This window comes from Rhamphochromis longiceps, linkage group LG13, assembly GCF_057381845.1.
Source record: "Rhamphochromis longiceps isolate RC_006_pf linkage group LG13, R_longiceps_female_GT1.1, whole genome shotgun sequence".
NCBI lineage: Eukaryota > Metazoa > Chordata > Actinopteri > Cichliformes > Cichlidae > Rhamphochromis > Rhamphochromis longiceps.
This window is the reverse complement of record NC_140569.1, coordinates 16,300,650-16,313,919: the sequence shown is the minus strand read 5'-3', so window position 1 is coordinate 16,313,919 and position 13,270 is coordinate 16,300,650. Positions and strand designations below refer to the sequence as shown.

Below are 13,270 nucleotides of genomic sequence, written 5' to 3'. Positions count from 1 at the left end.
TTTTCCTGGGTCTTTGCCGCATGCTGGCAATGCAATAAAGTGAGTGGATGAGTGGGAGTGGGAGAAATTCAGTTAGATGTAAGTATTTAACTGTTTGCAGTGTGACATATCCGGTAAGCTCTTATACAATAAAGTTTCATGGTGGGAGCTTGAACTTTATAAAACGTTGATAACTTTTTCAGATATCTTGGTTACGGTGTGATTAGTGGAGGACTTAAGGAGGAAAGAGAATGGGATGAGACGGGGTAGTAGCCCCTGCACATGCTACAGTAGCCTTAAATACCACTGGTATGCTAACAAATGGGTGAATAAGAAACCGTTGCAATGGGTTTTGTTGAACCACTGTGTTTAAGAATGCATTGTAATATTAATTTATTTTAATTACTTTTAAGAAAGTGAACAACAAAACAGCAATAGCACCTCTTGTGTTGAACAAAAATATTGAACGCAGGCTGGTGAAGTGGACGATAATTATCTATTAGAACAAACACAGCACTTAACTTTGAACCAGGCTATATCTGTCTCAGGTCAATGCCTCATTCACTTTTTCTGCCAAATAAAATGCCTGAACCGGCTGTTATTTATTTAAATGATATTAAGCTAAAGTTTCTAAATGTTAAATGTGCTTGATAGCAGCCTGTCGGAAATACTGAATTCTTGTGGTGCTCAAAAGCAAAGCTGAATGCTTCACGTCACTTTCACGATAGGTACTTCAAAAGTTTGTGAGTCTCCAAACGCTGAGTCATTTAATGAGCATATAAACCATAACTAACCGAATTACCCACTGGAGTACTGCGAGGCCCAACGGCAGAGCTGGATAATAATCTTATGACTAAGGCAGGCTTTTTTAGGGTCAGTTTATTGGCATTGTTATGGGTTAGAATGAAATTAGGAAAATGGCAGCTGTGTCCATGCCATATCATTATCAAATATAATCCAATTTAACCAGACAATCCTCTTGAAATGGACAGAGCACTCTCTTGGGCTCATCTGCTCTTTAGCCCTGCAGAAATACTCAAGTTGCAGTCTGGTTTGTTTTCGTATCACATGTGGGTGTGCATCGGTCACCCCAGTGGTCAGCTGGCTTTTGGTTGCATGTCTTTATTGCTTCATAAAGTTCTAGGAATTATGATGTGTTGGGTTTTAAAAACAAGAATAAACTCACTGTAAACACTTATAGTTTTCACTCGTCACCATTTTTGAATTTCATGGGGTCATCACAACAAACGTCCCACACTTACACAACAGGGACACTAATTTTACTTTGTTGACATAGCACATAATCTGCTCTGATGGCTACTTGTCAGATGTCACTGTGAGAAGGGACATGTAAAATGTTTTCCTAGTGCTACATGTGTACCTTGAGGCTGTTCCCACAGAGTGGACCGATGCCACATAATCCAGGGGCTTTAAAGTTATTTCAATTCCAGGCATTCTCTATGGACTCCATTTATTATGCCTGAATATAGGTTTTTTTTCTTTGAGGAAGACAAAAGTGGAGGAAATCCACTTGCTTCATTTTCTGGCAGAAGGACAAGGTAGCAGAGTGCTTACTTGTATCAAATCAGGAATGAGCGAATTTCTAGAGAGGAACAGCTGCATGCAGCGACTGTGCCAAACAAAGCATGTCAATGAAGTGCCATGCAACTCTGCTCACTCAGCCAGACACGAGAAGGCACATTAAAAGGGCTGCATGAGAACAACAGTTTACCCCGAGGAACAATTATGCCATATGCGCAATAAAATTAGAGTGGCCTCATACACATCTTGTTATTTGACTTGAACACACATATTCACCATTAATAGTAGCAGATGGATGCTATGATGGCGTGATGGGTGCAGTGACACCCTTTTTTTTTGTCCTAAAGAAATGTGTAGTTTTTTAAGGGTATACATAAGTTCAGAAACTTATACTACGTACAGTACATGCTCTCCATCTCCTACAGTCTTTTAACATGGCTGCTCTTTTGCAAACTTTCCTTGATATATATTATAGAAATAGTTCACCAAGATGTGTTTGAAAAGTGGGAAGCCATGCGGGCTGTTAAGTGTGCCATCATTTTAGATCCACAACAACCAGTTTGAAAGTTTTTATCAGGTTTTTTTATTTTTTATTTTTATTTTTTTAGAACTGTTAAGTTGCAGTATCCCCAGAAGTATTTTAGGCTCATGCAGGTATACGGTGAGTAACCCGAAGTTCTGCCACTCAGAAGGAACATGAACATGATGCTGCCAGGATGCATAGGCATTAAATGGGAAGTGTGGAAATAATGGATTATGACAAATTGCCTTACTGTGGGGGATAACGTATAATTTGTTGTTGTTAAACAAACTGACTTATCTGCTTATAATCAACAATGTGTTCCTGTCGGTTTCCTTAATTTGCCTACTCAGATTTCGTTTCCGTTTTTTTTCTAGGAGGCTCAGAAGGTGAACAACCCCGCCAACAATCAGGCAGCCGACAGAGCACCAAAGGGCCCTGATGAGAAGGAGGAGGCGCCAGCCAATGAAGTGGGATGGATGACTTCAGTCAAAGACTGGGCCGGTGTCATGATCTCCGCTCAGACACTCACTGGCAGAGTTCTTGTAAGTTTTCGCTTTTCTGATGGGGATGAACATGTCAGATACCAAACCCAGACACACATACATCAGGTCTTTTTTGACATTAATCGTTTGGCCCAGCCACCGTTAACTAAGTGCAACAGTTTGGTCTTTCCTCTGGCAAAAGGACTGCACATAGTGTTCACAATCAAGTTGGCTTTTGGATAAATCCACTGCACAATCCCACTGGAGACATACTGTAGGGCAATTCATTTTATCCTAGCAGAGGCTAGTTGAACATCAGTTGGCTATTTGGCTGGCACTGTCCGGCCTTTTTTGTGCTACAGTGTCCTTTCTGTGGCCCACTGCAGCTCACTCTGCTATATGAGTTTGCATTTATTTTTGTGTGTGGGTGTGCATGTACATACTTAGATGCATATGAGGAAGATTTGTTAATGTTTGTTAACAATGAACTATGAAGTAAACAAACTCCTTGTCCTGTGTTGCTTTTAGTCGCTTTTTTCACCCTCAGAATTTCATTGTTTAGATATTGCAAGTTTCCATAGTTTGGCACAGAATTAGCTGGTCTGTGTAGTGAGGTATCTGTTAAGTTGGATACATATCCTAAAGGATGTCAAATTCTCTTTCTGTTTCTCCTGTTGTTTGATTTTTACTATGACAAAGCTTTAGAGAAACAGCTTTTAATTTTTAAAAAGAAAAAAAAAAGTCTTTCCACCAGCACAGTTGCTGATGTGTTCTCCCTATAAGCATACCCATATGTCCTCCACACACAGTCTAATGTCTGAGCACAGAGAGTTAACTATGAGCAGCATGCTACCTCTGTTACCTTTTAGACTGGCTGAGTTATGGAAAGACTTCACAGCACTTGATTAAAATTGAGGCCCATTTAAGTGTTGGGCAACATAGTGTATACACGGTGCTTAGACTATTTATTAGTCCACCATCTGGTGTAAGGTTTATGCCACAGCTGCCCTAAATTAACAGTACTGGTTATGACCAAAAATCAATTTTTATGTTTCTGTAATGGCTAATCCACAATTATGCATAAGGTCTTTAATCGAAATGATATTTTCAATGCTAAGACATAATTATTACTATCCATGAATTTTTCAAATGTAAAGTTTTATAGAAAAGCTGAAAAAAACCTAGAGCACATTATTTTATTTTTTTAGATTAACATGCCAAATTCCAGTTTACTTAGTATTTACTTATATTTCTGAAGACAGAAATGTGTTTTAGTAGTTGAATGTTATGCTTGATTAGTGTATCAGCTCAAATTTGTGTGTAAATATTTTCATTGCTGAGGTTGTTTTTTTTTTTGGTTTTTTTTGTGGACTACCACAGTTTCTTTTTCTGGGCTTTTGTAATCATTTGTGATAATAATTATGTTTTCCTGCTAAATGTCTATTAAGGTTACAAATGAGCAACATTTGCTGACTGGCTCTGACGTTTACTTTATAATTTTGCTATCATGCTTGACTAATTTGACTTCTCAGAGACCAAACTCCTGAACTCGTCCCTACATCATTACATAAAACTGACTGATTCTCTGTCCAGTTCTTGTGTAATTGTCTGTTAAATGGTGTCTGTTTGATATATATATATATATAAACACCCAGCACGCCCCTGCGGGCGGTTTATCCTTCAAGCTCGGGTCCTCTACCAGAGGCCTGGGAGCTTGAGGGTCCTGCGCAGTATCTTAGCTGTTCCCAGGACTGCGCTCTTCTGGACAGAGATCTCCGATGTTATTCCCGGGATCTGCTGGAGCCACTCGCCTAGCTTGGGAGTCACCGCACCTAGTGCTCCGATTACCACGGGGACCACCGTTACCTTCACCCTCCACATCCTCTCGAGCTCTTCTCTGAGCCCTTGGTATTTCTCCAGCTTCTCGTGTTCCTTCTTCCTGATATTGCTGTCATTCGGAACCGCTACATCGATCACTACGGCCGTCTTCTTCTGTTTGTCTACCACCACTATGTCCGGTTGGTTAGCCACCACCATTTTGTCCGTCTGTATCTGGAAGTCCCACAGGATCTTAGCTCGGTCATTCTCCACCACCCTTGGGGGCATCTCCCATTTTGACCTCGGGACTTCTAGGTTATACTCGGCACAGATGTTCCTGTACACTATGCCGGCCACTTGGTTATGGCGTTCCATGTATGCCTTGCCTGCTAGGCATATATATATATATATAAAATTCAGCTACAGAAATAGGAGCAAATTATGTGTTTTTTGCACAGACTGCTAGCAAAATGTCTAAAGATATAATTTAAAATTGATTCTTTGCTAAGTTGTCTTTCATGTGTAGACTGGATGGATTATCCCTGAAGTTAGATATCTTTTCTATGCCTGGATGATTCATCAATGTTAAGTTTCTTAACTACCAAAAAGAACACATTTTTCTAAAAGGACAGACACGGACTAGACTAGATGTACAAAGAAAAACTTTCAATGACCTTCACAAAGCCTGGAGAACTATTGCTAAAGACCATTTAAAAATACTGATGGGTAGCTCAAGAATTTTACGACAGAACTATAATAATAATAATAATAATAATAATAATGAAACACATTGCATTTGTATGCTAGTCAGGGAGCATCTAGTGCTCATTTTACATCTCATTTTACATCAGCGTATGAAAAGTAGGTGTGTTTTGCACAGACATCTGCTGTGCATCTGTGGATTGAATGGAGCAGCAGTGGGAGTGAGGAGAGAGATGGATCCAAACTAAAATACTGACATTGTTAATGTTTGCTGGAATATGACATCTTCCTCATGCCTGGTGAGAATAGCTCGCAGTTGAGAAAGATTCAGGCCTTTCATGGGGAAGAAGATGAAGAATCCCGAAGGGAACTGTCAATTTACTAAATGAGCCTCTCTTTCATCACTTCCCCACTCACACAGCTCCATTGGCATGGACACAGCTCCCTCTTCCCTTTCATCTCCTGCTCTGACTGAGTGCTCCCAATCTGCCCTGTATGTACATTGGTGTGTGTGTGTGTATATGAGAGAGAGTGAGAGATAAATCAAAGAAACATATAGGGAGACACGCCAACAGAGAGAAAGACGGGCAGATTGAGAGTAAAACAGAGTGGTTGTGACAGTCAGGGAGAAATAAAGCACCGGCTGCTTTAGAGGGGTTTCTAGCCATAGTGATATCCCAGTGTATCGCCTACTGCGATTTGTGCTACTTGTGCTGGGGCTGATAATTCTGCCCAGCAGGCTGTGTTTGCTTACTTGCTCACTCTAATGATATGCAGCACAACTGAGTATTTACTCAAGTGAGTGCTACGTGAAGGTGAAGTGAGTACAGTATCTTCTCATGTGGGTGGAATTAACATTCGTGGGTGCATGTATGCAAGTATTTCTCAACATGTACTGCATACAGTATAAACATGATTTGTGTGTATGTATGTGCATGTGGGTGGGTAGGTGAATTCTTATGTTATTAATATTATTTAGTTTTTCTTTTGCGGGGCTCTTGCTCTGCCATCGGTGCTTCACTGCAGATCGAGATTGCGATGAGTATCCGTGTACACAGAACCTGGCTGGTAACCATAGCAACTGCTGTGTAGTGGCGCTCGGTCATTTGACATTAGGGGGCCGTCTGCCTGGGCAGAGCAGAGTAGAAATACCATGCACATTCAGTCTTTCTCTCTGTGTTTTACACTTACACACACACACACACACACACACACACACACACACACACACACACACACACACACACACACACACACACACACACACACAGACAGGTGGGATTACATCTTGATGTAGACCCCATTCGGTTCTATCCAGATGGAAAAGGGACAAAAGCACACTGGGAAGGATGGTCTTTGGTAGGCGGAGCCCTCCATCCCCCATTCATTTGTCTGCCTTGATGACTTCCCTGTTTGTGAACAATCAGCTATACCCCCAGGCTTACTGAATTACTAGAAAAATTTATATGTGCTGTGCAATAATGAGTCGCATATATTATTTTGGAAGTCTCAGTCAAATCCTCCGTTAAGGTTAGAAACTGACTTTCATGTTCAGATTCGTTGCCTAAGCCTAACCACAGATGGGAGCCTGGTTGTCTCCTTTGTACTATTCATGTGTTTTTTACAACAGAGTTCACCCCAACAAATTCCTGCCAACTTACGGTGCTACCTTCATTCAGAAGAAAAAGTTACCTCTGAGCACCTGACCAGTGGGAAAGCAATTGTAAAATGTATTTTGGAGCTTAGGAAACTATGCTGCTCCATACTGTGATGAAATGCCAGCACGAGTAAGGCAATGCCTGTGGTTTTTTTTTGTTTTTTTTAAAATGATGTGCAGTGACTTTACCGAGCTAATTTGCTCTGATCAGAAAGAAATGTTAATGAGCACACATTCGCCTACGCTGCATGGCCATCAGGACCGGACATGCTGCATGGGAATTGATCATTCTGGTTGTTGGCGATCATGTCTTGAAAAATAATCCCATTGGTGAGCCACAGGCTGCACAAGTAGAAAATTGCAGAAGAACAAAAAAGTGTGTGTGTGTGTGTGTGTGTGTGTGTGTGTGTGTGTGTGTGTGTGTGTAAGGCAAAGGTGCTGATAATACATTTTTTCCTCACCATAGCTTTTGTGACTTACCCAAAAGACCCCCCCCCACCCCCAACAACCCCTCACGTAGTATATCCAACATGTCACCAACAAAAAAAGATGCCAGTGAGATGAAATGTTGCCAGCGTGAGCCAGTGTTGTTCTGCTGTATGGGTTAGTAGTTATTGTTGTTTAGCTCTTTTTTTTTTCTCCACACCTTTGTAATACCGCTTTATCAAATACAAACACTAAGTTTGCGTCCAAGGGAAAACATGTATTTTTTTTAACACAGTGATTGAAATTAGAAGAGAAGAAAATCACAGCATTTTTAGCAGGTTCCAGTTTGTGATGAAGTTTTTTTTGATTAATCGACAGGTGGAAAAAGGCTTATGCAGAGCAGCAACTAATTGACTGTACTGTGCACTCAGAAGAATGTGTCTCCCTGAGCCCTTATGAGACAGCTGTCCACGCAAAGGGACAGCGTACGGGAACATAGGTGGAAAAAGAGCGCACCTCCCGTCAGGCTGTGGATAGCTCATCAGTTACTTCGACAACCGTATCATCCCAGTTGTTTTTCCTGAAAGACCTAATTAAGCGCTCAAGGGCACAACGTCTGAGGAAGCAACTACTCGGACAGCTGGAAATATGAGTTGGCTAACTTCTTGTGCTACATGAGCCCAGCGTATCATGTAATAGATTCCTGCATTATTGTTACAGTGACAATGTGTGTAATCCCATAATGTTCAACAAAAACAGCGAAGGATTATAACCACTGAATGTAGATATTCCCCCTATCTCCCGGTGCAGTGGATTTGCCTGACACGGTGGGTCCAGAAATAGGTCAGTCCTGCCATCTTTCTTAATGGGATCTTGGGTGGCAACCAGAGACCATCTGTTCACATGGCACGCTCCCTAAACCCTATGGTCATCCCTCTGCCTACCATCCACCCACACACTGCACGGCACTCTGCATATCGACCCCTATCATCTGAAAATACAACACATCTGTTTCTCTTTACAGCTAAGTGATAACACTTTCATTTTAACTAGTGCTGTGACAAATCCACACCTTTTTTTCTTTTTTAGCCAGCTCCTTTTATTTAAACACTTCAGTAAAATGATAGAAGTCAACAGGACAGGAAGCACAAATTTCTTTGACATGCTTGCTTTCCTGCTACGTAGCTTTTCCCGTGATTGCCCCTCTATTATCTCATTCTTTTCAAACAATTTCTTACTGTGTGAGTGTGTCTTTGTGTGTGCTTGTGTGCGTTTCTTGGCAGAGACCAAGGTGAGATTGTGCGTAGTGTGTAAGGTTGCTGCAAGTGTGTTTCACCACGTTTCCATGTGTCCTCAAACATCCTGTCGGGGAGAAAATAAGTGTTCGCTGACACTCCCCATGATTCCTGTGCAGAGAACGTCTGTCATTCACCGTGCTCTACAAAGTACTTTTCAGACTGGGATTGTTTATGATGCTGGCGCTGTTTGTGTTTACACCCATGTATAAGTACATTTTTGTGCTAGAGGTCCTTGGGCTTGTGCAAGCACTTCTTTTTTTTCGTTTACAGAAGACGTTGGGCACTGCCAGAGACTGTTTGCCTCTGAATGTATGTGTGTGCATGAGAGACGTGTTTGCCTGAGTAGACACAGTATGTTTCTCTGTGCTATATGTGCGTGTTTATGTTCGTGGCGACAGTTTCCCATGTGTTGCTGTTTGTGCTTGCTAATTACACTTCCCTGCATGAATGCAAGCATATGGTTTTTACAAAATTATGTTTTATTTCCGTTCAGGGGGAGCAGTTTACTTCATTGCTGTAAAAGCTCAATGAGAAATCTTTACAAGAAACACAACCGCCCACATATAGACACAGATACTCAGCATGCAGAAAGACTAGTCAGTATTTTGCAAATCATTATCATAATCATCATATTTTTATGTATTTTTTAATTCATCATTATCAAATATAACTAAAAATCAAATGCACATGACTGAAACTTATTACCCAACTCTGCCTTTAAAACAACAATGCTCACAAACTTGTAAATTTCCTCAGTGGGTGCCAAAAGGGGCCGTCAGACATCATCAGTTACATCAATGTTGGAAGATCCAGAGAGGCCATCTCTGCAGAAATCACACACATTTAACAAATTAGTTTGTTTCTAAATTAATAACAGTGGGCTCAGACACATTTTTCACCTAACTCCCCCAGTTTGGTGATATGACACTTTGCCTCAGCAGTGTGTTCCACCATAATGAAACTCAATTTCTGAGCCAGTCTGCTCCTATTCCCCTAACTCAAACTCCATGACCTCTGAAACCTCCAGGCTATCACCTTGCCTTGCTTCCATTTCTCTCAGCTGTTGGATTAATCAGGCTGCACAGTGTATTAATTTGTCTTTTGCCGCAATTTATCAGTTTGATGGCAATCAAATTGGCATTGACGTAAATCCTCTGAAAAGTGATGAATGACTGTTTTTGGCAAAAGCGACCTTGGGGGATAAACACGGTGGCAGAGAGATTGGTGTGGAGGGAGCAGAAGGAGTGTGATGTGTCTAGTGCAAGACAAGGTCTGTACATAGGAAAACAAAAATCCTCAACTATGCCACTGGAGAAGTAATGAATGCGTTCTCTGTATAGAGAAACCTGTATAAGATGGCTACATGGTGAATAAATGACTGAAAATGGTATGACTGTGATACTGGAATTTATGGTCTTAAGAATATTGACTGCTGATTCCTTGACTTTTCTCCTAGTGTCACCACAAGACTGATATTTTTTAGTTTAAATCAAGTATTGAATGGACTGGAATGAAACATTAAGTCATCCTCTAAAACAGGAGTGTTAAACATAAGGCCTGAGGACCAGAATTGGCCCAGCAAAGACTCAAATCTAGTCCACTGGCCGACTTTGGAGAATATTAAAGATGGCATAAGTTTTAGACTTTTAACTGTTTCACATCTTTTCCTACCGATGAAGACCTTCTCCATAGCCAACAGATAAACCTATGAATTACCTTATCTACTAAAGAAATGTGTTATTTACAATGGATCCATATGTAAATAATGGACATTTTCTATGAATTAACAAAAAGTTTGTTTTGTAATTACAGGACAGTCTGGACAGACAGCTACCAGAAGTTTTCTGTAATTTTATAGATGTATTTCTTACATTTGAAGCCCAAAGATGTGCTTTCTTTCATTTATTTTCAATTTTACTACAGTAGAAGCGCCTTTTTACTGTATGTGTGTAGTTAAACTTCTTCACTTCTTAAAAAGGGGAGTTTCACTCACATTTCGCCCACATAAAATGAGTTTCATTTTCCTGCTCTAAGAATTGCAACATTTTAAACTTCCCTCAAGTTTTTTCATCTTTATCTCATTTCAAAGTTTTAATTTAGCCAAAACTTTAATACATCTCTTCAAAACATTTGCTTAAGGCATCTGCCACACAAGCGTAGAAACCAGTTGACTAACAGCCACCTTTCTCTTGCTAGCTGGCGAGTGGTTGCTGGAAGTTGGCTGGCTGTTGCTAGGTGAAACTGGTCACCAAGAGGCACCAACAACCTCCTTGTTATTGCTCCAGGCACCAGTGGACTGCCATAGCCCCCTGTAGTTCGCATCAAAGATGCCAAATTGTCTCCAAGCACTTGTCCCATTTTCCACTGTAACTATGGCCGACCATGGCAATCTGCTCATGACCAAAGATAGGCAAGCATTTACACCTAGACTAGCAGTGACTTCAAACTCTTTGGCAACTGCTTCGGGAATGCACATTTTTTTTCCTTAGCAACCACTAATTACCAGGAGGTCAGACTGTTCTCTAGGCTTTTGTGACTGGGGCTTTACATGAGCATTTTTAGCAGTGTTGGCATCCTGATGTTGGCTTTAGCTCAAAGACTAAATACAGCAACATAGAATGTGTTCACACACAAACTCATTATGAAAGGTGATCTATTTTTGTTTTCACTTTGTTATAATTTTAGCCTGCTAGATTTTGAAAATAGACAGCGCTCCTTCTGTAGCTCCCCTGTCTGTTCTAAACCCCTCCCACCAGGCAAACACAGGCAAATTCACCTGCTTGATATGTGCTATAAATAAGTTGAAGTCCATTATCCCTGGTGAGAGTCCATTGCAACACAAGATCTATGGATGCGTTTGCTCTCTATATTACTGACCTCATCTGATTTGAAATAACCTGTAATTATCCACAGTCAAAAGTCAGCTTAAATCCTTAAAGTGCCCAGAGGATGTGTGGCAGACTCGGTCCCTTTCAGAGAAATTAAGCTGTATGCTGAAAGAGTATTATGTCCAGTGGTGACAAAGAACCATTTGATTATTTTAACTCTCATGCATACAGTGTTTAAGGCGGCAAACAATTACAAATTAATTATTTTGTAGGTACCTTTGTAGATAAGAGACACTATTGTATTTGATTTAGATTTACAATGGTGAGATTTAGCTGTGGTTCAGAATTTGTGTTCATACCATTGCCACTGGTCAGCATTGTGAAGTCAGGTCCTCCTGGCTTATTTTTTCCTTTTGGGCTGCCGCCACATAAAAAACATAAGCCTTGTATTGAGTAGTAGAGGAGTGTAGGAGGAGGAGGTGGACGGGGGATGAGAGGGAAAGCAACGTGTCATAGGAGGAAAGAAAAGAACAAGGATCCCTGCTATCATGCTCTATATTTTCTGATAGTAGACACATTGGTTTATTTAAGAAGTGTACACAGTGCTGTTCATCTGTGTTGAACTTCTTAAAATGGCAAATTTACAGAGGATACATTTATTAAATTGTTTAAAATGTACACCGGGGTAAAATTTCTTTTATACCATTCACATTGGAGTATGTAGTGTAGTTATAATTGCTCAATTTCTCCCTTGGCTTTTACATTTCTAGAGCACTAGGGAGAATTTTACAACTTTGCATTAGCTTGTGTCAATTTGTCCTCATGAATGGTTTTCCCTGCAGCCCCCCCTTTAGGCCTATCATAAGGCTTTGTGCGATGACTCATCCTTGCTTGTCCCTCTTTTTTTTTTTTTTCTCTTCCTCTCTCATCTATTAACCCATCCATTTGCCACCTGCGCCTGTGTTGCTAAAGAGTCGGTGACATACACCCATCGTTTTGTGCTGCAGTCCCTGCGACCTTTGTCTGTCCCACCTTCCTTCAAACTGTTTTGCAGAGGAAAAGGTCAAGAGAGCAGACACTAAATGTCTCATTTATCTGGGTGCCCAACCTTTTCCCTATTAGATCAAATTTGTCTGTGACTTACAGGCCACAGTGTCTGAGACACTGAGACAGCACACATTCATTTTGTCTCTGGTTATTTTTAGTCTGTTTTTTAAACACTCTGGTGACATTGCCCTTGAAGTGTGTCATAAGGAAATCCAAAATCACTTAGATAATTACAGCAAACCCACTCTAGCTCTTAAACAAGTGGCCCATGCTATTAGAAAATTAAAGCCACAAGCAAATGACTGTTTACTTTTTACAATATGATTATTTATGCTCTGCTGAAGCCTCGGGCTGAAGAGTGACAGGGTAGTCAGAAATTAGATTACATTTAGAGTCACAAGCAGATTAGACTGCAGGCGAGAGACAGACAGGAGTACACAGTCACACAGCAAAGAATCAACACGGGAGGAAAACAGACAGGCAGAAAATTACGTGGCTATGGACAGAGACCTAAGCAGGCAGTCAGAGAAGATGCAGACATTCTCGTGTTTGTTATTTGGAGACCCTTGTCAGATCTAAGACTGCGCTTTCCCCATCTCATCTTTGTCGTGGCTGCCTGGTGTGGTCTCAGGGAGGAGTGCTGAGTGACTCAGTGCCTCCAGGATGACGCATATCTAATGGATCAGAACTTGCAGCATCACAGTGATCCGACCAATTTAAACAACCCTCTTGCTGCCAGACACATTTATTAATTTTTTCTGAAAACAAGATTAGGGACAGACGATGTTGCCAAAATGACCAAAGAAAGAAAATTCCTTTGCTTGCAATACTACTGATAAAACAAATTGAACAAGAGTGAATGATCTCTATTTTAATGTTCTTTTTAATAAATCATTTATAGCTTATTTCGGTGAAGTATTAAGAGTCCTTCAGTTATACAAATAAGTTATCTTTAAGTTGTAGATATT

General features: G+C 40.7%; 1 protein-coding gene across 7 annotated transcripts in view; it reads left to right on the top strand.

The window, feature by feature from the left end:
- kcnma1a (potassium large conductance calcium-activated channel, subfamily M, alpha member 1a) overlaps positions 1-13,270 on the top strand; it is a 158,341-nt gene that overhangs the window by 40,965 nt on the left and 104,106 nt on the right. For all 7 annotated transcript variants that reach the window (XM_085427988.1, XM_085427990.1, XM_085427989.1 and 4 more), the window contains exon 2: positions 2,419-2,586. In XM_085427988.1, the coding sequence (XP_085284114.1) occupies positions 2,419-2,586 (168 nt within the window). The remainder of the gene's footprint in view (positions 1-2,418; positions 2,587-13,270) is intronic.